At 38.2% G+C, this 25,175-nt stretch overlaps 1 protein-coding gene across 4 annotated transcripts in view; it reads right to left on the minus strand.

The window, feature by feature from the left end:
* Positions 1 to 23,918, minus strand: part of NUP107 (nucleoporin 107) — a 49,199-nt gene extending 25,281 nt beyond the window's left edge. The window contains exons 1-11 of one of the 4 annotated variants that reach the window (XM_041757505.1): positions 23,793 to 23,918; positions 21,817 to 21,908; positions 21,243 to 21,329; positions 20,316 to 20,431; positions 18,051 to 18,195; positions 14,223 to 14,326; positions 9,983 to 10,110; positions 9,208 to 9,256; positions 4,399 to 4,470; positions 3,593 to 3,681; positions 1,252 to 1,330 (exon numbers count right to left, since the gene is read on the minus strand). In XM_041757505.1, the coding sequence (XP_041613439.1) occupies positions 1,252 to 1,330; positions 3,593 to 3,681; positions 4,399 to 4,470; positions 9,208 to 9,256; positions 9,983 to 10,110; positions 14,223 to 14,326; positions 18,051 to 18,195; positions 20,316 to 20,431; positions 21,243 to 21,329; positions 21,817 to 21,908; positions 23,793 to 23,800 (969 nt within the window). In that variant the 5' untranslated portion in view covers positions 23,801 to 23,918. Of the gene's footprint in view, positions 1 to 1,251; positions 1,331 to 3,592; positions 3,682 to 4,398; positions 4,471 to 9,207; positions 9,257 to 9,982; positions 10,111 to 14,222; positions 14,327 to 18,050; positions 18,196 to 20,315; positions 20,460 to 21,242; positions 21,330 to 21,816; positions 21,909 to 23,114; positions 23,156 to 23,231; positions 23,718 to 23,792 lie in introns of those variants that run through there. The other 3 variants (XM_041757504.1, XM_041757506.1, XM_041757507.1) reach the window with 3 other exon arrangements.
* Between the last annotated feature and the right edge of the window lie 1,257 nt (positions 23,919 to 25,175).

Genomic DNA, 25,175 nt, shown 5'->3' on the forward strand with positions numbered 1-25,175 from the left:
TACCCTGTTGTAGCAACTACACACCAAGTTCATTCTAACCAGAACCAGGCCTAGATGGAGAATGAGTTCAGAGGAAAACTAAAGGAAGAGTCGACAATATGTTCTGTGACTTGAAAATGCTTAGCTGGTACTTTTTGAGACATATGAGGAGAGAGCTCATTATAAAACAAAGGCCATAGAAAACACACAGGTATCCAATAAAAAAAAATTTTAAGAACAAATTTCTAATAAATAAAATCCACCTAAAATAGTTATTCCCACCTACTCTTTCATAGACAGAAAAAAATGTGCCTTTAAACATTTGGGATAACATATTGTCCTTATTTTTCCAACAAATAGCACACATGATATTCATGGTAAATTTTAAGTGAAGTTTAATTTAATTTTAATGTGACTCTTATTTGAAATGTTACTAAGTATATGCTAATATGCTAATATGAGTATCAATTCAGAAAAAAAGGTATGTAATAGGTAAAATAGCTCTTTCACAAATTTTTTGCAGACAGATACAATCATTCAGTTTTGGAACATGTTCTCTTTCTGGCAAGAAGGAAATCATCACTTTCAGATGTTAAATGATTTTTAATGATGTTAAATGATTTTAAATGATTTTTTTCAGATGTTTAAATGATTCTTAGTTGCTTGCTGCAAGGTAATTTAGCTAGAATTTATTTCAAGATCTTCTAGTAGTTTCCAAACAATTTTCATCAAGACCACTTTTGTTACCCAATGGAATTCTATCAATTTTCCCAATTGTTACTTATTTCTCCCATTTTTCATAATAAAAATTTAGTTCACATGTCTCCATCTGTCACAAAGCTCTATTTCTTTATTTCTATAAGAATTAGACTCCTGCTCTTTTCAGATCTACTATTATTCCTATTACTCAAATTTTAGAATGACCTTTCTAACCTCAAGCTAATTTGAAGCTTTTTTTCTCTCTGCTTTTTAGATACAAGAACTTTCATAAGTCATCACCTTACAGCTAAAGAGTCAAACCTTACTGTAAGACCAATATTAGTTTTTAAAGCTGGCAAATCTCTTTCTCTACCATCTTTTATTATTTATAATTTATGGGCCGTAGATATGTTCAAACATATTCCATCAAAATCAAAAGCCAACTAACTAGTTTTAAACAGTATATGCAGACCTTTGGGAAACCAAAACAAGAATCCACAGGAAGAAAAATTCTCAGCCTTTAAAAAACAATCATGGAACCTCGAAGACAACTTTCATCTCAAAGAAACTTACTAATTCAGTGACAAGGGGACGGACACTTCCTATGTAAGAAGGTAGCTGCCGCTGTTTCAGGGTATGCAGAGTATTTTCCCTGCAAGAAAAAGTACAAAATTTTTTACAGGGGTTATTTTAATAGGTCAATTAAGAAAGTAAAATCAGTCAAAGCAAGAAAAACAGAGGACAAACTCAGAAAAACATGCAAAAATGCTAAATAGAAAGAGGTATTTTAGCTCAGATGACTAACAATGCTGGACATGCTTAATGTCTTTATTGGTCATTCATCTATCTGCTTTTGTGAGGTATCTGTTCAAATCTTTGCCCTTGGGGCGGCCCTCATGGCCCAGCGGTTTAGCGCCACCTGCAGCCCGGGGTGTGATCCTGGAGACCCTGGATCGAGTCCCACATCGGGCTCCCTGAGTGAAGCCTGCTTCTCCCTCTGCCTGTGTCTCTGCCTCTCTCTCTGTGTCTCTCATGAATAAATAAATCTTTAAAAAAAAAAAACAAACAAACAAATCTTTGCCCTTTTCTTACCGCATTATCTTTTTATTACTGAGCAGTAGTTCTCTATCAGCTACAATCTTACATCTTTCTTCCAGTGGGTGGCTTGTTTTCTTAATGAAGTTTTTCATTTTGATGAAGTCCAATCCATCTTCCCTGATTACTGCTTCCTACGACCTAAGAAATTCTTGCCTATCCACAAACACAAAGATGTCCTCCCATGTTCTCCTCTAAAAGGTCTGTGGTTTTAGCTTTTGTGATTCATCCTGAATTAAATGCTGGGTATGGTGTGAGGGAGGTGTCAAGGTTGACCCTTTTTTTGCATAGATGTCTAGTTTTTTCTGCATAGTTTGTTAAAAAGACATTCATTCTGCCATTGATTGCTTTAACACCTTTACTGAATACCAACTGACCATCTAAGTGTGTGTCAGTTTCTGGGTTCTATATTCCATTCCACTGATCAGTAAGAAAAGGATACTGACCATAAAAAATGGTCAAACCTTAATTAACTAGGCATTTTAATTTAAATTTCTGAAATTTTTTTTTAAAGATTTTATTCATTTATTCATGAGACACACACACACACACACACAGAGAAAGAGGCAGAGACACAGGCAGAGGGAGAAGCAGGCTCCATGCAGGGAGCCCAACATGGGACTCGATCCTGGGTCTCTAGGATCACCCCCCAGGCCAAAGGCGGCACTAAACGGCTGAGCCACCCGGGCTGCCCAAATTTCTAAATTTTTAATGAAAATTTTTTTCCCAGAAAAATTACAATTACTCAAGAGTTCATTTTTAACAAACACTGAATAGCTCTAATTTCCTAATTAAGCAGAGAAAAGATCTAATAATGAACTTGCAGACTTTGTACAGGCAAAATGTTACTGGATTGAAGCACTATCTGAACTTTTTCTTCAAATCTTGAAATAAAATGTCCCTTTAACCTAAGGATGCTTTTTGGTTTCAAGGTCCTAAATTAGTTTGAAAGTACTACAGAAAGTAGTGGCCAAAGTCTTTTTTTAAACAATCACAAGTAGCTGGAAACACAGCTAAAGTATCTTCTTGATGACTGAATTACAATTACTAAGAAAATATAGCCAGGTAATTGTTTGAAAACACAAATCAGACCATGTCATTAATTCTTAAGGTTTTCCATCACATTTAGAATAAAATCCACAGCCTTACCCTAGCCTATAAAAGTCCTATAGGATTTGACTCTCTTCAAACTCATTTTCTACCATACTTTGCTGTGTTCACACTGGCCTCCTTGTGTAAATACTTTACATTTTCAGGATCTTTGCAGTTTCTGTTCCTGCCTAGCACACTTGTCCCCGATTTTTGCATGCTTTGCCTGCTCTCATTCATTACCTATTACTTCCTTAGAGAGGCCTGCCCTGATTACCTTTTCTATTTTAAAGTTGGACCCACGTCATCTTCTATCCTCTATCCTTTTTTTCAAAGCTCTAATTACCCAAGAGGCTAAATATTTATTTGTGGTCTAACTCTCTTAAACAATTATAACACCATAAATGCAGGGTTTTTATCTGTTTTGCTGACAGACCGAATAAGCTTACTAGTAAGAACTAAGTATTTATTGAAAGATAAATAAACAAAACCAATGTTGAGTGACTTCAAGAATAAATGTTTAAGGCAGCCTGGGTGGTTCAGTGGTTTAGCACCGCCTTCAGCCCAGGGTGTGATCCGGGAGACCTGGGATGGAGTCCCATGTCGGGCTCCCTGCATGGAGCCTGCTTCTCCCTCTGCCTGTGTCTCTGCCTCTCTCTCTTTCTGTGTGTCTCTCGTGAATAAGTAAAATCTTAAAAAAAAAAAAAAGAAGAAATGCTTAGCAACTTACCAATATACGGATTTTGCATAAAACTCAATATTATCAGAAAAATCTCCAATCTCATCTTTGGCAATGCTCTCTAGCCAATCCACCACCAGCTAGGAAAAAAAAGAAAAGAAAAAAAGAGTGTTAACTATAATATCTGTTAGTGTTTTATTTGAAGTGGTATTTCTATCCTTAATTCAAAAAATGTTTCTACTTAAAAAAATACCAACAATTTTTCCAACCACTTTTTACTTTAAGACATAGAATGTGGGGATCCCTGGGTGGCACAGCGGTTTGGCGCCTGCCTTTGGCCCAGGGCGCGATCCTGGAGACCCAGGATCGAATCCCACGTCAGGCTCCCGGTGCATGGAGCCTGCTTCTCCCTCTGCCTATGTCTCTGCCTCTCTCTCTCTCTCTCTGTGACTATCATAAATAAATTAAAAAAAAAAAAGGCTATTCCTAGAAATAATAGTGCTATTATTCGAAAATTGAAGAACAAGGTTCTTCATGCCTTTTAATTATTACATAAAAAGATCAAAAACATCTTAATGTTTTAAGTTTAAAAAGTTTCAGTTCTTGTTATGTCATCTACCTTTTCTCCATGTTTCATAAAAAAATATTTCAAGATGCCTGGGTGGCTCAGCAGTTGAGAGTCTGCCTTTGGCCCAGGGTGTGATCCCGGGATCCAAGATCAAGTCCCACATCAGGCTCTCTTCAGGGAGGCTGCTTCTCCCTTGGCCTGTGTCTCTGCCTCTCTGTGTCTCTCATGAATAATCTCATGAATAAATAAATAAAATCTTAAAAAAAAAAATTCAAAATTCTAGTCATACCTGACTTTGTCGGACAAGTGAATCTCTCTGAAATAATGCTTCCACCACCATTTTCTCACTGGCATTAAGAGCCTATTAAAAAATTATTTGAAGAAAGGAAAAGAAAAAAAAAAGATGCTCTAAGAATATTTTAATACAAATGGAAAAGTGAATCTGACATAATTATATTTAATTACCCATAAACATTTAACCATATGACAAATCTGTATATTCATGTTTGAAAAATTTTCATAAGTAAATTTCAAACTAGATCAACTTGCAGCTGCTTTTACCTGATAATTATCTGGCTACACTTGGAATTTTAAAAGCTTACTTCCCCAGAGATGTTGTATGGAAAAATAAAATGCAGAACAAAATGAAACAAACAAAAAAATCTTAATAAAAAGGACAGCATATAGTCATGTGACATATCAGAAAGTGAACATTTAAAAACTTTAAACTCAAATAAATAAATTAATTAAAATGTCAAATTCTTTATCAACCTACACAGAAATTGATAGGTAATAAAACTTAACAATCCAAGGATCTTAAGACTGACTTTAAAATGCAACTTCATATAAATATTAGCAAGTAATATTAAGCAGCATATCAAAAGGTAAGATATTGTGACTAGTAGAAGTATGGGTCAAATCTATTAATTAATCCATCTTATTTGTGGGTTAAAGGAAAAAGCAACGTGAACATCTTGATAGATGCCAAAATGTCACTTGATAAAAATATCTTCATAAATTAGAAATAGAAGAATATTTTGCTAATAGACTATCTAGTTGAAACCTATAGCAAAAGTTATTGTAGAGAGACATTCCTTGAAAATCCAGAAGACAAGGGCACCTGGGTGGCTCAGTTGGTTAGGCATCTGACTTCGGCTCAGGTCATGATCTGAGGGTCCCTGCTCAGCTTGTCCCTCACCCTCTTCCTCTTCCTCTGCCCCTCACCCTCACTCACACACACTCTCTAGTAAATAAAAACTTTAAAACAAATTTAAAAGATAAAAATAAAAATCTTTTAAAAATCGAGATGAAAAGAATTCTTGTAATTATTCAACTTTACTTTCAAAGTTCTAGCTAATATATAAAACCAGAAAAAGAACTAAATAGTAATAAGTATGGGGGGAAAAGCCACGGGCAGCTCAGTAGTTTAGTGCTGCCTTCAGCCCAGGACGTGACCCTGGAGACCCGGGATCGAGTCCCAGGTCAGGCTCCCTGCATGGAGTCTGCTTTTCCCTTGGCTTGTATCTCTGCCTCTCTATCTGTCTCTTATGAATAAATAAATAAAAATCTTAAAAAAAAAAAAAGCCAAAGTCATCACTATTTGTAGATAGGAAAATAAATCAAGACAACTATTAAAACTAGTAAGTTCAGGGCAGCCCTGGTGGCGCAGCGGTTTAGCGCCGCCTGCAGCCCGGGGTGTGATCCTGGAGACCCGGGATCGAGTCCCACATCGGGCTTCCTGCACAGAGCCTGCTTCTCCCTCTGCCTGTGTCTCTGCCTCTCTCTCACTCTCTCTGACTGAATAAATAAATAAATCTTTAAAAAAAAAAAAAAAAAAACTAGTAAGTTCAATAAATAACCAAATATATGATAATCTCCCACCATGTACATGTCACTTGATTGGAATGTACAGTGTTTGTAGAATAAATTAAAAGATTGAAAAGATAGTAAACATAGTTTTGGTGAAAGAAGATTAACAGACATGTATGGTTGAAATCATTTACTATAAAAATGTGTATTTTCTCCTTTTTTGATTTATAGTTGCTTTAAACATGAATTACTTTTGTAATCAGAAAATAAAAAGCAGGGGATCCCTGGGTGGCGCAGCAGTTTGGTGCCTGCCTTTGGCCCAGGGCGCGATCCTGGAGACCCGGGATCGAATCCCACATTCGGCTCCCGGTGCATGGAGCCTGCTTCTCCTTCTGCCTGTGTCTCTGCCTCTCTCTCTCTCTCTCTCTGTGACTATCATAAATAAATAAAAATTAAAAAAAAAAAAAAGAAAAGAAAAAGCAATTAAACCTCAAAAGACTACCTGGTCCTTATAATTTTAAAGGCATATTTTTACCAAGTCCTTAAAGAACAAGCAATTTCTATGTTCTTCCAACAGAGTAAAAAATAAATAATGGGAGATTTATGATCTTGTTCCAGAGAGCTAACAAAATTCAGACACCAAAACTGAATGAGAATAAGTCACATAAAAAGAAAATACAGGGGATCCCTGGGTGGCTCAGCAGTTTGGCGCCTGCCTTTGGCCCAGGGCATGATCCTGGAGTCCCGGGATCAAGTCCCACGTCAGGCTCCCAGCATGGAGCCTGCTTCTCCCTCCTCCTGTGTCTCTGCCTCTCTCCCTCTCTCTCTATGTCTATCATAAATAAATAAATAAATCTTTAAAAAAAAGAAAAAGAAAATACATTTCCAAAAGTTCTCAATAAAGTATTAGCTAATAAAATTTAGCAGTATATTTAGGAATATATCATGACAGTTTATCCTACTTGAAGATAATTCAACATTAGGAAAATGCAAACCATTACATTAATAAATTAAAGCAGATATTCATGGAAGCAAAAACACTCTGATTGCATTCAATACCCATCCCAAAGCAAACCCTAATCTGAAATAAAACAAAAGCATTCTTATCAAAAGTCAGGAAGAATGCCTGATATTACTAATACAATTCATCAATGCTTTACAGGTGCTCCTAGTCAATGTTATAAGGCAAGTTAAAGAAATAAGAGATTAGAAGGACTAAAGGAAACTTACTATGCGTGGACGATTACTGCCAACTTAGAAAACCTGATAAATTCAAATGAAAAAACCAACTGGAGCTAGTAAGAGTTCAGAGAAAAATGGCTAATTATGAGCTCTACAAATAAATCATTAATCTTCTATTTGACAGTAATAACTAATTAGAAAATGTAATACGAAAGAGGATCCATTCACAGTAAGATTTATATAGACTTTTAATAGAGTACAGATTTATATAAACTATAAAAGATCCAAGTAAATGGAGATACACTATGATCGTAAACAGAAAGATTCAACATGTAAAGAGGTCATTATCTCCTCAAATTTACAAATTCATTACTACTTCAATAAATATCCCAATAAGACTTAAAAATAAAAATGAATATTGTAATGTTCAGCTGGGAAAAAATGTGCAAAAATGTATTTTTAAATGAGGAGGAAGACTTACTTTACCAAATAGCAAAACGTCTGAATTTAAAGACTCAAGTTGTCTAATACTGGTTTTCAAATGAATCAATTAATAAAAGAAAAAAGACCTATGTGTAAATATGATAAACATATTTGTTTGATAAGTGGTGTTGGACTAAACGGATATTCATTTGGAAAAAGTTAAGTCTCTTTCTTACTTCAGAGACAAACCTTACTCCAGGTAAATCCCGAGAGCTTATTATGTAGAAAATAAGATTTGGGTTCAGAAGAAAACATTGGAGAATATTTATAGATAGGAGAGGCCTTCCTTAACAAGACACAAGATAATGAATGACAAAGGAAAACTTGAAAGATGTTGGGCAACCCGGGTGGCTCAGCGGTTTAGCGCCACCTCCAGGCCAGGACCTGACCCTGGAGACCCAGGATGGAGTCCCATGTCAGGCTCCCTGGGTGGAGCCTGCTTCTCCCTCTACCTGTGTCTCTGCCTCTCTCTCTGTGTCTCTCATGAATAAATAAATAAAATCTTAAAAAAAAAAAAAAAAAAAAACTTGAAAGATGTGAGCACATAAAAATGGAAATGTCTACTTGACAAACACCCCTTTAATAAAGCTGGAAGACAAGTAACAGAATATCTTTAACTTAGGTAAGAGAAAATAATAATTGGAAAATAAGCAAAGGATATGAATATAGAATTTGATTAGGAATATTATTGCTTAAGAATGAAGAACACTCCACTTTGCTAATGATCAGTGATATCCACGCTGAAGTGACACACCTTCCTTCCAATGGGCAACATCAAATGATTGGTATTAAACATTTTCACCCATCAGTATATTCCTTTGGGAAGGCATGTGACAGTATCAAACTCTGACTCAACAATTTCACTTCCAGAAGTGCAGGAAATACTGGAATATATAAATACAAAGAATGGGGCAGCCGGGTGGCTCAGCAGTTTAGCGCTACCTTCAGCCCAGGGCGTGATCCTGTGGACCCGGGATCGAGTCCCACATTGGGCTCCCTGCATGGAGCCTGTTTCTCTGCCTGCCTCTCCCCGCCCCTTCTCTGTGTCTCTCATGAATAAATAAGTAAAATATAAATAAATAAATAAATAAATAAATAAATAAATAAATAAATAAATAAAATAAACAAATACATACATACAAAGAATGTTCATTGCATTACTGATTGCTATAGCAGAAATATTAGAAACAACCTAATGTTGCTTACCAGAATGCCTGAAAAAATTATAGTTCATTTATACTCTGGCAAACTATGAAAAAAATATGGTAAATCCACATGAAATGACATGAAAAAGAAAACAAATATTGAAGGAAAAAAACTCAGTATCATGTATAAATGAAATCATACTATACATTAAAAAAACTATGGCTATGTATATACATGTAAGGATGCACAGAAGAGTGTCTAGTAACAAACAGACTGAAGAGTAAGAGATAAAAAAGGACTTTTACCTTTTATTCTATATAAATCAGTATTTGATTATTTTATGATTGTTATCTTTTATTTACATATAAAATTTTTTAAATGAAGAAACTCAAGATGGGGGTCAAAAATCAAATTCTATTACTAAAAACCATTTTAATTTTTAAATCTTTATAAAGGAAAAAATTAATCTTGAGCTTACAGTAACTGCAAATGTATTTTCTTCTTCTAACGCAGACTGTACTCTGTCTCTGAGGAAAAATAACACAAAATGAAAAATCTTTAATTTACATATCACGTTTTAAACTATATACATACACAAACTTGCATTCTATCCAGCATAAACAAATGAGTTTCCAATTAAACTTAATCATTCTTTGAAAACAAGGGTACAAGCAATAAATACCTTCTGGATCTGATAGTGACACCTGAATAAAACTGCTATTTACTAAAAATACAAGTTGCAAAATGTCTTTCATGGCGACCTACTAGTGTACACCCCTCCTAAGTTTTTAGTATAATGTTATCACATTGCAAAATTAAATAATCTGATTCACTTTCCAGATTTTCTCATCACAACGAAAAAGCAAAAGAATGAGCCAAAACGACTGGGCATCTGAGAGAAGGAAAATGTGGTTAACTTCTTTCCAACTGCCGCTTGACATAAAGTCTGTTTTTCAGTTCTTTTTCTTATCTATCCTCTCCTAAGTATTGCAGTAATTTTCAGCACTTTTCTTAAATCATTATGACATATATTGGGGAGCTACCAGCTTCATAACCTAGTATTTCCCTCTTCCCTTCTAACTCACGCCCAACAATGGTCTAATGACAAGGCATTACAAATGGTACATAGCAAAAAGAGCAGAGCTTATTTCCAAACACAATCTACTTTACCTTTTAAATTAATTTGCCAAAAAAAAAAATTGCCTATTGGTAACCTGGTGTGTATTTCACTTATAAGTCATATACAACTTTACCTATACAAAGAAGCCAGCAGCCTCCAAGTGACCATCTCCTGTTGAAGAAGCCAGAGCATACTGGCTGTTTTTGAGAACTTCTGAAGTCCAGGTGTTGCCCGGCTCACTATTTTACTCAGTATGTTCACCTGACATAAAAAACACAAATGTAGAGGTTTTCTATAATTCTGAGTCATAACTGTGTATTCTTCAACTGCATGATGCTAAAACTAAATATATACATATATAAATACACACACTTTATTAATTATTAAAAATTTTTCCTATCTATTGCCTTTCTTTAATTGAACGAAATATAACATCCCCACTAGAAATAGCCTTAATTTGAAGTAAGGTGTGTTTATGAGTACAAGTTTAACATACTCTAGATTTCAGATTCAACAATAACCATGGGTACGTATTTTTTCCCTCTTGTATACCCACCCAGAAGATAAGCTAAATCTAACATATACCTGACAAAACCATAACATGAACAGCATAGCAAAGAAAATTTAAAATAAGGTATCATTAAATTATGCCTGAAAAATTTATACAACAAATTAAGAAAACTCTTTTAAGACTGGTACTAAGTGGTGCCAGGTAGACTCAGTTGGTTGGGCGTCTGACTCATGATTTTGACTTGGGTCATAATCTCAGGGGTCTTGGGATCTAGCCCCTAGTTGGGGTCCATGCTGCACATGGAGCTTACTTAGGATTCTCTCTCTCTCTCTCCCTCTGCCCCATCGCCTCTCACCTACCCCAATCCCATGCACAAGTACTCTATCTTAAAAAAATTTTTTAAAGATTGGTACTAAAACATTGTCATTTCTAACCAAAAGTTAACCAAAGTCCCTCCTTGTTCTAAAACAGTAGTTCTTAACCTTTCTCGAGTTGAGGCATGTGTGAAAATCTAATGAAAAGTATGGATATTCTCCCCAGAAATACACACAAAATTGTTTATCAGAAGGTTTAAGGACCCAGGGTAAAAAAACTTTTCTCGGGGATCCCTGGGTGGCTCAGCGGTTTGGCGCCTGCCTTCAGCCCAGGGTGTGATCCTGGGATCCCAGGATCGAGTCCCACATCGGGCTCCCTGCATGGAGCTTGCTTCTCCCTCTGCCTGTCTCATGAATAAATAAAACCTTTTAAAAAAAGAAAAAAAACTTTTCTCAAAGGTTATCTTACAGGAAATAGGAAACAGGATCACTCTTATTTAGAAAATGAATCACTAAAAAAAAAAAAAAGAAAGAAAATGAATCACTACCATCAACAGCAGGTTTTCCTCCTTTTAAAAAGTGTTCACAAAGAGCCCTTTCATGAAGATGGCGCCAAAGGCGAAGAAGGAAGCCCCTGCCCCTCCCAAAGCCGAAGCCAAAGCAAAGGCTTTGAAAGCTAAGAAAGCGGTGCTGAAAGGCGTGCACAGTCACAAAAAAAAGAAGATCCGCACCTCACCTACATTCCGAAGACCCAAGACCCTGCGTCTCCGAAGGCAGCCCAAATATCCTCGAAAGAGCGCCCCCAGGAGAAACAAGCTTGATCACTATGCCATCATCAAGTTCCCCTTAACTACTGAGTCAGCCATGAAGAAAATAGAAGACAACAACACACTTGTGTTCATTGTGGATGTCAAGGCCAATAAGCACCAGATCAAACAGGCTGTGAAGAAGCTCTATGACATTGATGTGGCCAAGGTCAACACCTTGATCAGGCCTGATGGAGAGAAGAAAGCATATGTTCGACTGGCTCCTGACTATGATGCTTTGGATGTTGCCAACAAAATTGGGATCATCTAAACTGAGTCCAGCCGGCTATAAATCTAAATATAAATTTTTTCACCATTAAAAAAAAAAAAGTGTTCACAAAGAAATGTTACTTTTATCTTAAGGGCAGTGTTTATTAATAAAAGTGTTATCTGGACTTTTTTTTTTTTTTAATTTTATTTATGATAGTCACAGAGAGAGAGAGAGGCAGAGACACAGGCAGAGGGAGAAGCAGGCTCCATGCACCGGGAGCCCGATGTGGGATTCGATCCTGGGTCTCCAGGATCGCGCCCTGGGCCAAAGGCAGGCGCCAAACTGCTGCGCCACCCAGGAATCCCTCATTATTCAATTTTCTACTAGAACCCTAACTCCAGTAATTCACTAAGTGATTATTATTGCTTTTGTTATTTAATGAAGCTACTTCTTTTATAATGGAACAATTCAGAGACTAATTATTGAAACAATATTAAATGCTCAAAAAATATTGGCTATTATTATTTTAAACATTCTTAAATGCACTAGTTATTTGAAGTCCTTCTTTTTTAAGTTTATTTATTTTTTTAGTAATCTCTACACTCAATGTGGGGCTAGAACTCACAATCCCAAGACCAAGAGTTACATGCTTTTATGACTGAGTCAGTCACCCCTTGTTCCCCCTTTTTAAAAAATAGACTTTTTTTTTTAACAGGTACCTCAGTGGCTCAGTTGGTTAAGGGTCTGACTCTTGGTTTTGGCTCAGGTTATGATCTCAGGGTAATGAGATCAAGCCCCAAGTCGGGCTCCACACTGGGCATTTGGAGTCTGCTTGAGATTCTTTCCCCTTCCTACTCCCTCCCCATCTGTTCCTTCCCCAGCTTATGTGCATGCACGTGCTCACAGGTGCATGCTCTCTCTCAAATAAATAAATAGACAATTTTCTCAAGCAATTTTAGGTTCACAGCAAAACTAAATGGAAAGTACTAAGTTCCCATGACTTTCTGTCTCCATTTACAACTTTACCCCTTACTATGAATATCCAGCACCAGAATAGTACATTTGTTACAGCCATCAATGAACCAACACTGACCTGTCATTATCACCCTAAATCCATAGTTTATCTAAGTGTTCACTCTTGGTGTTGTATATTCTATGGGTTTTGACAAATGGTTAATGACAGGCATCCACATTATAATCTCATACAGAGCACTTTCACTCTCCCCCAAAATTCACCCTGCTCCACTTTTCATCCTTATTCTCCCCATCCCCAGGCAACCACTGAACTTTTTACTCTTTCCAAGTTTTGCCTCTTCCAGAATGTCAGGGAGTTGGATTCAGAGTATGTAGCCTTTTCAAACTGATTTCTGTAGCTTAGAAATGTGCATTTAGGGTTCATCCTTATCTCTTCATGACTTGATGGCTCATTTCATTTTAGCATGGAACAATATTCCATTTTGTCTAGATGTACCACAGTTGATGTATCCATTCACTTACTAAAGGACGTCTTGGTTGTTTCTAAGTTTAGGCGATTATGAATAAAGCTGCTATAAACACCTATATGCTGGTTTTTGTGTGGGCAGAAGTTTTTAATTCATTTTGGTAAATACCAGAGTATGAATGTTGTTGAAACATATAAGAGTATGCTCAATTGTGCAAGAAACTGCCTTCCAAAGTGGCTGTACGATTTTGCATTCCCTCCAACAACGAACGAGAGTTACTGTTGCTCTACATCCTTGCCATCATTCATTGTTGTTAGTATTTGGGATTTTTGCCATTCTAATAGGGGTACAGTGACATCTCATTGTTTTGATTTGCAATTCCATAATGACACATGATATTGAACATTTTTTCATATGCTTACTTGCCATCTGTGTGCCTTCTCTGGTGTGGTGCCTATTAACATGTTTTGTCTTTTCTTTTTGTATGTAGGGTCCAAACCCATCATGGAGCCCAACTATGGGCTTAAACTCACAATCCTGAGATCAAGATCTGAGCTGAGATCAAGAATCAGATGCTTAACTAAGCTACCCACGTCCATTTTTTAAATTGGACTATTCATTTCCTAATTATTGGATTTTAAGAGTTCTTTGTATATTTTGGATTTTCCTTTTCTTAAAGCATCCTTTTGTTCCCAAAGAAATCTTATATGAACTTTCAATATGCAAAAAGCACAGCTACTCTTGCTAACTCCCCAACCATGCCACTACTGCCACTACACCCCTAAGACATCTCCCTTAAATGCAGTATGGAAATTTGTAGATTGATGGGATGCCTGAGTGGCTCGGTGGTTGAGCATCTGCCTTTCACTCGGGGCGTGGTCCCAGAGTCCCGGGATCGAGTCCCACATCGGGCTCCCTGCATAGAGCCTGCTTCTCCTCCCTCTGCCTGTGTCTCTGCCTCTCTCTCTCTCTCTCTCATGAATAAATAAGTAAAATCTTAAAAAAAAAAAAAAAGAAATTTGTAGATTGAGATTGTTCAAAAAACTAAGAATACTGAAGCCTGACCAACATGGAGCGAAATTAACTTACCTGGCAACTACAAATGTTTTCATATTCTTCTACAAGGTCAAAAACTGTAGATGAAGAGTGCTTTAAGAAAGACTGCAGGAAATCGGAAAACATACTCATGGATGCTAGAACACGTTTAAAAAGAAAAGGAACAAAAAAGTTAAGTAACATATACTCTTACGTAATTGTTTCTTTGAAAACTTAAAAACACAACTATACATCTTTTTTTTATATTACTGCATTTTTTAAAAAATTGTAACCATGGTAAGATAAATATAACAAAATTTACCATCTTAACCATTTTTAAGTGTACAGTTCAGTGGCATTAAGTACATTCACACTGCTGTGCTACCGTCACCACCATCCATCCACAGAACTCTTTTCATCTTGCAAAACTACAACTCAGGTAGCCAACACAATCCTAAGAAGAACACAGCTGGAGGCATCATACTTCTTGATCTCAAACTATACTACAAAGCTCTAGTAATCAAAACAGTGTAACAGTAGCATAAAAAAAGACACACAGACCAATGGAAAAGAATGAGTCCAGAAATAGACTCCCATATGTAGTCATCTAATATTTGACAGAGGAACCAAGAATACTCAGTGAGGAAAGGATACCCTTTTCTATAATGGTGCTGGGAAAACTGGATGACCACATACAGAAAAATGAAATTGGACCCTTATACCACTCATAAAAATTAACTTGAAATGGATTAAAGACTTAAACATAAGACCTGAAACTGTAAAACTTCTGGAAAAAAATATAGGCAAAGAACTCCTTGACATTGGTCTTGGCAATATTTTGGATATGACACCAAAAGTACAAGAAACAAAAATAAAAGTCAACAAGTCAGACTACACCAATCTAAAAAGCTTTGATTGCAAAGCAATCAATTAACAATTGATTGCAAAAGAAACAACAGAATGAAAAAGCAAACACACAACCTACGGAATGGGTGAAAACATTTGCAAACCATATAGCTCATAAGGGGTTAATTCCAAAATATATAAAGAACTCATACAATTGATTAACAACAACAAAAAAAAAAACAGTCTAACTAAAAATTGGCCAGAAGAACTAAATAGATATTTCTCCAAAGAAGACATACAAACGGCCAATAGATATATGAAAAGAGGCTCCATGTCACTAATTATCAAAAAAATATAAATCAAAACCACAAGGAAATGATCACCTCATACCGGTCAGGAAAGTTATCATCATTAAGATAAGAAATAACAAGTGCTGTGAGGAAGAGAAATGGGAATTTTTGCACACATTGGTAAGAACGTAAACTGGTTCAGCTTACTACAGAAAACAGTAGAGAGGTTCCTCAAAAAATTTTAAAAAGAACTACCATACGAAATCATAACCTCACTTCTACATTTATATCCAAAGGAAATGAAAACATGAAATTGAAAGGATATCTGCACTCCCACGTTCACTGCAGTATTATTTGTTCATAAACACCAAGACAGAAACAACCCAAGCATCCATCACAAGATGAATGGGTAAAGAAGTGGCATATACATATACTGGAATATCATTCAGCCATGAGAAAGGAAATCCTGCCGCTTTCAACAACAAGGATAGACTCTGAGAACATTACTGCTAAATGAGATATATCTGACAGAGAAAGACGAATACTGTATATCACTTTATACATGGAATCCTAAAAACCCAAAGTCATAGAAACAGAGAGTAGCAGAACAATGGTTACCATGGCAAAGGGGTGAGAAAATTGGAGATGTTGGTCAAAGGGTACAAACTTGCAATTAGAGGATGAGTAAGTTCTGGAAATCTAATGCATAACACATATGTATATATATTGTTCACAGATTAGATATTAGATGTTCTCACCACAAAAAAAAAAAAATGGTAAATCTGTGATGTAAAGGTATGATGGAGTGATGGAAGTGTTAGCTAACACTAATAAACACACCGCAATATGTAAATACATCAATTCAATAGTATACACCTTAAACTTACATTATATGTCAATTGTATCTCAACTGAAAAACTAAAACTCTGTACCTATTAAACAGTAACTCCACTCCTCTTTCCCCTGGTCCCTGGCAACCATCATTCTACTTTCCAGGAGTCTAATTACTTTAGGTACCTTGTATTAGTGGAACCATACAGTATTTATTCTTTTGTCACTGGCTTATTTCATTTAACAAAATGTCCTCAAGTTTCATCCATGTTGTAGTATGTGTCTGAATTTCCTTACTTTTTAAGGTTGAATAATATCCCACTGTTATGTATGTAACACATTTATTTATCCATTCATCCATCACAGACATTTGGGTTGCTTCTACTTTATGGCTATTATGAATAATAGGGCTACAAACAAAGGTATACAGGATTCGTAATGCTGATTTGTTTTTTGAGGGCATATACCCCGAAAGTAGAATTGCTGATCACATGGTAATTCTATTAATTTTCTGAGGAATTGCCATCTGTTTCCCATAGCACTGCACAATTTTACACTCCCATCAATAATGTACAAAGTCTCCAATTTCTCCACATCCTTGCTAACACTTGTTATTTTCGTTTTTTTGTTTTATTTTGTTAGTATCCGTCCTAATGAGTGTGAGGTGGTGTCTCATTTAGTTTTGATCTGCATTTCCCTAACGATTAGTAATGTTGAGCTTCTGAACATATGCTTAACTGATCATTTTTCTATCTTCTTTGGAGAAATGTCTAAGTCCTTTGCCCATTTTTTAAGTTGCGTTAATTTTTTGTTGTTGTTAAGCTACAGTTCTATGTAATAGATACTAACCTCTTACCAGATACAAGATTTGCAAATATATTCTCCCATTCTGTGGGCTGCCTTCTGATTGTATCTTTTGATGCATAGAAATTTTAGATTTTGATTAATTCAATGTACCTATTTTTTCTCTTGTTACCTACAAGTCTTTTAAGAGCCCAAATATGTGCTAGGTATTAATCTAATCAACAATTACAAAAAAAATGTGAGTCAAATTTTAAAATTTAAAATATCTGAATTAAAATAAAATAAAATAAAATAAAATAAAATAAAATAAAATAAAATATCTGAATTGCGTTTTAAACACATAACAAAGTAGCTGACAAAGTCACAGGAGATACTAAGATGACATGTTCTACTCAGGGAAAATACATACACTCTACTAAAGTACAGTAGGGCTGTGAAATCAAACTGCTTAGTTTCAAATCCTGGTGCCATCACTTCCTCCCAGGTGAGCTTAAGCAGATTAACCACCATGAGCAAGTTTCCTCTCCCTCAAAATGGGAATAGTTATTGTAACTCTTTAATGACCTTTACGGAAGATAGTATTCATGCAGAGGTAAGCACATGGACTCTCACTATTATATGTTAGCTTATGATGATGGTAAGGTGAAGGACCTATGTAATAATGAGTAAACACAAACACATGAAAAGTAAACTTTTTTTTCCAACAGGTAATGGTAATAACCAACCTAAAGCTAGGAAGGTCACAATACTATTTGAACAAGAAAAACAAACCGAAACAAAACATCATGCTAGTGCTAATCCACGTCAAAACATGTCAACTATATCAGATAAAAACTAAACCTAAAGTAAAGACATTGTTCTTCAAAAGAACAAATGTGAAAACAGTAAAGATATGAGACTTGTCTATTAATCTGACAAGGTATTTACACTGAAGCAAGATGCTCCAACTGAGAACTCAGGTGAGGTTCTCAACCTTCCAGACCTACTATATTACCATAACCAATCAATTTAACAAAAAATATTTTATACTGACATTCACAAGTAAGAGATAGTTTCCTTGATCTTAGTAAAGGAACAGGCTACTTCATTAAAAAGGTCAAAGCCATTTTACCAGCTTCACCAGGATCATCCTCACGTAACATAACAGCACTGAGGGTTACGTCCTCTGTTACACTGTGGGACTCTGTGTTTGTGAGGGTTCCTGTTCGCTGTGATGTGAATGCAGTGGCCCAATGACTGTCATCCAGATTAGTTACCTTAAAAAAGAAAAAGAAGAAGATACAGAGAAGTAATGAACTACTGCTATTGAATGAATAGACTTTAATATTGTTATATATTTTTAAACCTACGTATGTATTTTTCCTATTTGAGGGATAGGCACAGGGGCTATTTTGTTAAGGAAATCACAGCTTCTATGACTGTTTTCTTCTTTGTACTACTCTATATTTTTTTAAAGACAATAAACAGTTTGTAATATTTAAGCTGACATTAACAAGTAAAATAAGGCTGTCCTATTGCTCTATATTCACATCAGTTTTTCACTATTAGGAAATTGTGTGGGACAAATGACCCAGTTTTTTCAACACATAAATGGTAATAAAAGTGATGACAGAGGAACCAACAGATTAAAAGACAAGACATATCAAGCATATGCAATGTGCTTATCTTATTTGAAGCCTGATTTAAACAAACCAACTTAAAAATGGATATAACTGAGGAAATGTAAACTTAATGAAATATGCACAATGAAAAAATATAACAAAATGGATATCTGAAGTAATAAAGGAATTACTGTGTGTGTATATGCAGTATTAGACGTGTTAACATCACTGTGTTAAACGTGTCCTTATGTCTCAGAGATACATATGGAAGTATTTATGGGTAAAATGGTCTGAAACTTGGGAGTTGTTAAGTAACGTAGGGAAAATGCTTGTGGGTGAGGATGAAACAAGATCAGTCGTATATTATATATTTTATTGATAACTGGGTGATGGGCACATGGAGGCTTATTCTACTATTTTACTATTACATGTCTGAAATGTCTAAAAATGCCCATGTTTTTAAAATTCACCTTTATTTAACTCCATCTTTTTAAGCCACAGAAAGCGATCTGAAGGTTTAAAATTTTTAACATTTGATAAAAAAAATCTGCCTTTATTTAAAATCCAGGTACAGGGACATCTGGGTGGCTCAGCAGTTGTCTGCCTTTGGCTCAGGGCGTGATCCTGGAGTACCAGGATGGAGTCCCAAATCGGGCTCCCAACAGGGAGCTTGCTGTGTCTCTGCCTCTCTGTCTGTGTCTCTCATGAATAAATGAATAAAATCTTTTTAAAAATTAATTAATTAAAATAAAATCCAGATACAAACAATAAAAATGTATATCTAAATCCAAACATTTTATAATAATCAATACACATTTACTCTGTCCTGGGCTCTGAGACAGTAAGAATTTTATTATTAATACTACAATCCTAAACAGTACATAAGAAGTCATTTTCTTTTGTTTAAACCCACATGTAGTCAAATTCACTTATGTTTTCAAGCAGAATAGGGTAAACAATGCCCAAATAAGCCAGATTCATAAGCAGAGCAAAACTGCTCAATGGCTAGGTCTAACACTAAAAACCCATAAAACAGTTAAGTATTTTAAAGATCAATTTAACCTAAGACAAGGAGAGGTTTAACATGCAAAACCATTCTTCAGAAAACACATAATCTAGATAATTTCAAGTTTGTGTAAAAGTCTCTGTGCCTTTTTAATAAGCGCAGAGCCAAATATAAGACTGTTTTTAACTTGTTTTTAGCACTAAATTAGCCATCATACCCTACTACTCCAACAGAACTGTTTCCATCGCAGTTGGATACAATCCTTTCTTTTTCTAGAGGATATCTTCAACACCTATGTCAAGTCATTCTGTATCAGTTTATATGACGTTTCTTCTATTTTAAAACTGTACCACAGTGATTTCTGGAGTGTCTCATGTACTTTTCCCAACATTTTCTCTTTTCTATCCTTTAATGCATCGTCTCTCTTTCTTATGCTACCCCTTATCCATTACTCTTGGCTTCCTGTTCTTCTATGCTCCACAACAGGGCTCAGCTTTTATAACCAAACAATTATTTCTTTGGATCAGCAGACCGTCAGATCAACACATTCTATTTGCATCTAAATGTTTTTGGTGTCACAGCTTCCATCTGTGACATGAGATGCTTAACGGTTTCAATTTTCTGAAAGCCTAACCAAAAAATTATTTCAATCTCCATAACCTAGTTAATCTTCTGATGACTGTGACTTCAAATCTCACTATAGGCTTTTAAGCTAAATAGCATCCTTTTATAAGAAGGGGGACATTTTCAGCCCTGTTTTCCTACATACCATAGACAGATTTCCCAAGAACCCTGAAGACTGTGTAAGCCGGGGAGACCTCCCTCCTGTTCCCAGAATGCAGGAAACATCTGGATGCCTTAGTAAGCTTCGGCTGGGTGGAGTAACTACAAACAAGAGGTTAGTAGAAAGAATCTGAAGCACATGAAAAGTGATCATGAAAACAATCAAACAATAAATAACTTTAGTTTTTTTAATTTTTAAAATGTATTTAAGTAATCTCTATACCCAACATGGGGCTCAAATGTACAACCCCGAGATCAAGAGTCACATGCTCTACTGAGCCAGGCAGGTACCCCAGGAACTTTGTTTTCAATTATGTAGATTTTAACCAAGTAAATAGTTTAAACATTAACATTTCCATGATATGAAGATTTAACTTATTTTTCTAAATTTGAACTTTGGGTAATACTGAGCCCATCAGGAAAAATTTTTACTACAAATAGAGATTGTTTCATTAAAACACAACCAACCAGCAAAAACAAATAACAAAAAAAGACATAAATGAGTCCATGGATTCCTCATATTCCAATTTTATAAAGCATAATGAAGAGACCATTTAGTGTACAGGCTTTGAAGTATACAAATTATTGCTTGAATTTTGTTCCATTACTTCCCCATTTGCTCAGCCATGCTATCCTATCTTCACTGAATAGTTTCTCCTAGTCTCACTTTCAATTTTGGCAAAATTAGAGATAATATAATAATAAAATAAGAGATTATAGTCATTGTGTATTTATGTAAAGTACTGTGCCTTGTATATGGTAAGAGTTCAACAAATAGTAACTACAATCATTATAATTTGTCCTTAATTATGGATATTGTAACCAAAGATTATATTTATTATGTGTATTTTAAGTTTTAACCTACAGCTACTATTACTATTATTAAATGCTTTAAAAGCAAAAAAAATCTTACAAGGTGGTCGAGATGAACTGGGGGTCCGAGGGATAACCTGGTTTCTTGGTGTAGTATTAGCAAAAATTTCATTTTGGGATGGCCGAACTATAAAAGTGTTAAGAAAAGTTTTCCACATACAAAAGATACCATTAAAATTAGAATTAACCATATTTACACTATATAAAATATCTGAATACATTTTTCAAGAACAAGATTTTTATGGCTACCATTTTTTCTATGCAAAGAGTAAATAACTCTACCATTTAATTTCTCACATTTAGATTACTACACATGGAACTAAGGGTCCTTACATTTCAAATAAAAAAGAGGATATCTAATCTCAGCAGAAGCCAATGACAATATGATAGCAGTAAAACGGAACACCCTTGTTTTCAGAGTAACACAAATCCTAATCTGTGAATATCAGCATTATAGTTACCAAATAACTTTATCTGGTGACTTAAAAAACTAATTTCCACAGCACTTTATTATAATAGCAAGTGTTTAATATCTTTCATAAAAAGAAAATTCCATAATCCTGATTCAGAGCATGTTGCAATTTGTGCAACGATGCTTAAAATGCAAAGGATACTTAAAACTCTTTTTTGAGCACTCTGTTTCCGTGCAGTCCGAGTCACCTCTGCCTCCCGGATCACAGGGGATGACATCTCTCCAAAGCCACTCCTAAAATGGCATAATTAAGTTCGTGTGGGTGAAATGAGAACATAGCATTTGCAAAGAACTTTATCATGATTGGAGCAAAGGACTCTGGGTCAGTGAAGGTATAGACCATCCGCGGAGTCAAATCTTTGGTCTTCTGGTCGATAGTGCTCTGTTTCCAAATCTTGTTTATCCCTCAAACCCTCTCCAATCTTCCTGCATAGACATCTGAGTTGCTAGTACTCGCTGTTATTTTTGCCTATGGAATGATTTCTAACACTTAGAACCTATATTATAGCAGTTTTGCATAACTGCTTCAGGAAAGCCGGACCCTCTGTCGAATTGAGGAGTTCCCGAAAACTGCAGGAATCACCTCTTAAGAGGATCTTCTGTAGGTCGCAAAATATTTCCAACCATGGGTACTGCGAAAAAAAAAAAATCTGTTGTTTGGACGGGTGAGACGGAAGGCTAAGCACAAAAGAATTCCAGTAAATAGGAGAGAAACGATCCTTTCCAGTTATTTCTCCCCGGAGCATGCTAACGGCCTCCCCTGTGTCGGTACTATTGCCTCACAGAGCCCCGCATCTCCCATCCTTCTCAGCTCACGGTCTAGAACGTTTACTGTGTGAATTAAAAGACCTGGATTTCCAGACGAGAATCGAAGACGCTTTTCCTCCACTTACAACCTTCAGCCACAGGGCAGCCCGGGTGGCCCAGCGGTTTAGCGCCGCCTGCAGCCCGGGGCGTGATCCTGGAGACCCTCGATTGAGTCCCGCATCGGGCTCCCTGCACGGAGCCTGCTTCTCCCTCTGCCTGTGTCTCTGACCCACCCCCACCCCCTCTAATAAATAAATAAATCTTAAAAAAACAAACCTTCAGCTACAGCTCTGAAGCCTACACAATCTCTCCGGCTTCCCAAACCAAATCCAAATTTCCTGGTTTTTTTTTTTTTACCCCCTAGCCCCAATTTACTAGTTCAGCCTTATATTGGGTAATAAACATCCCGACACATCCCCCTATTGCCTGGGGGCCATTCAGCTACACGACTCATTCCTTTTGACATCCCTGCACCCTGGACACGCTCTGTCCTCCACAGAGGCCTAGGCTTGCCCCCTGGACGGCTCTGGGGCACATTTATGTCACCCCCACCCCCTCCCCCATCCCCGCCCCACCCCTCCCCCGCCTCTCCCCCCGAGTCTGAAGACACAAAGATCCAGGCCGGACACTTGCTTCTTCTATTCATTTGCTTCCTGACCGCGGCGGGGTTTCCGACCTCTGCTAGCCTCAGGGTCACCTATGAAAAAGAGGCCACAGCGCCTGCTGTCAACAGAGCGCAGGAAAACTAACCTGGCTGGCAACATGTTCAAAGCGTGGATGACCCTCGGTGTTGGCGACTGTCACCCAGACCAACGGGTATGTCCCCTCTTCCGGGACGTCTTCGTGCTGCTCCCCCACCCCCCGCAGACGAGGCCCATTAGCTCACCGCACCCTCAGTGTCTCTTCGCCCAGAACGGCCAAAGCACATCACCCCGCCCCCACCCCACGGCCAGGGACGCAGACGGACCCGCCCGTGCCGCAGGTGGCCGGCCCAATGCCCGAATTCCAGAACGGCCTCCGCTCACGAGCCTCAGGGGCTGACACTTGTCACCAGCAAGCGTGGGCTGAGGTCCCCGTCCCGTCGCTGGCGGCTGGCGGCCCACGTGCACCTCGAATCCCAGGCCAGCCACCTGCCCTCGCGCCCACCCCGGGGCAGGGGGAGCACGACGGCCGCGGGAGCGCGCGGGGCTCCGCCGTCAGTCCCCAGCCCGGCCCCCCGCGGCCCCCTCGCGAGCCGGGTTTCCCCGACCTCGTCCCGCCGACGAGCAGGCGGCACGCGTGTCCGCGCCCAGCCAGCACCACACTACTGACCTGTCCATGGCAACAGCCTCCTCCCGCGAGACCCTCGCACGCTCGGCGCCCGCCGAATCACCCGGTTTTCAGCCTTCCCGCTCGCCGGAAGCACATCCTCCGACCCGGAAGCACGTCCCACTACCCGGGGAGGTGGGGAGAACGCGCCGTCCCAGAGAGCGCGCGCGCGACGACTTCCGCCTGCTGCCGCAGGTCGGGTCTGCGCAGGCGCCAGCGGAGGGCGACGCCCGGGGGCGTCGAATGGGGTGGGCCGGGAAGGGGGCGGGGCCTCGGGCGCCGAGCCGGGAGGCGGGGCGGCCACTTTGACTGACGGGTGCTTGTGGGCGGGGCCCAGGTTGTCTTAAAGGGAGACGACGCCCGGTTACAGGGACTGCTATCCCGCCCTGCCCTGTTACAGGGGCTTCAATCCCGCCCTGCCCTGTTACAGGGGCTGCAATGCCGCCCTGCCCTGTTATAGGGGCTGCAATCCCGCCCTGCCCCGTTATAGGGGCTGCAATCCCGCCCTACCCCGTTATAGGGGCTGCAATCCCGCCCTATCAGGTTATAGGGGCTGCAATCCCGCCCTACCCCGTTATAGGGGCTGCAATCCCGCCCTACCCCGTTATAGGGGCTGCAATCCCGCCCTCCCAGGTTATAGGGGCTGCAATCCCGCCCTACCCCGTTATAGGGGCTGCAATCCCGCCCTACCCCGTTATAGGGGCTGCAATCCCGCCCTACCCCGTTATAGGGGCTGCAATCCCGCCCTACCAGGTTATGGCTGCAATCCTAGGTAATGGGACTGGAAGGCCTCTTCGTACTGGATCCCACTAAGACCACTTAGCATTTGGGGGGCAAAGTGATTTGGGGCTGCATCTGGGCTTGAACCCTCCTGCTGCGCATATTGCCCTCCATCTGCAGAATGGAGGTAACACGTTTATCAGAGAATCATCACAAAGATAAACAAGATAGGAAACGTACACTCACACAGCAGTCTTCAAAAGCTTCCTCTTTAGGAAACAAACCTTAAGAGACTGTTTTACCCATAGAGAACAAAGAGTTGAAGAGTTGAAGGAAGGAGGTAGGTGGGGGGTGGGTTAGATGGGTGATGGGTATTCAAGAGGGCCCTTGTGATGAGCGCTGGGTGCCAAAGGTAAGTGAGGAATCACTGAATTCGAAGCCAGAAACCATTATTGCACTGTATGTTCGCTACTAAAATTTAAATTTAAAAAGAAAGTCTCCTCTTTCAATAACCTACCTGAAGGGTCCCACCCTTGTGCTCTCTCATCCTTCCAGTCTCCTAAAATTCCTGTGCAAACGTGCACTTGTTCTCCTAGAGGAAGTGAAAGCTGGTCCTAATGATTTTGTAGTGCTGGAGCAAACTTTTTCAGTGTGAGCCAGTTGGTT

This window comes from Vulpes lagopus, chromosome 5 (assembly GCF_018345385.1).
Source record: "Vulpes lagopus strain Blue_001 chromosome 5, ASM1834538v1, whole genome shotgun sequence".
Lineage (NCBI taxonomy): Eukaryota > Metazoa > Chordata > Mammalia > Carnivora > Canidae > Vulpes > Vulpes lagopus.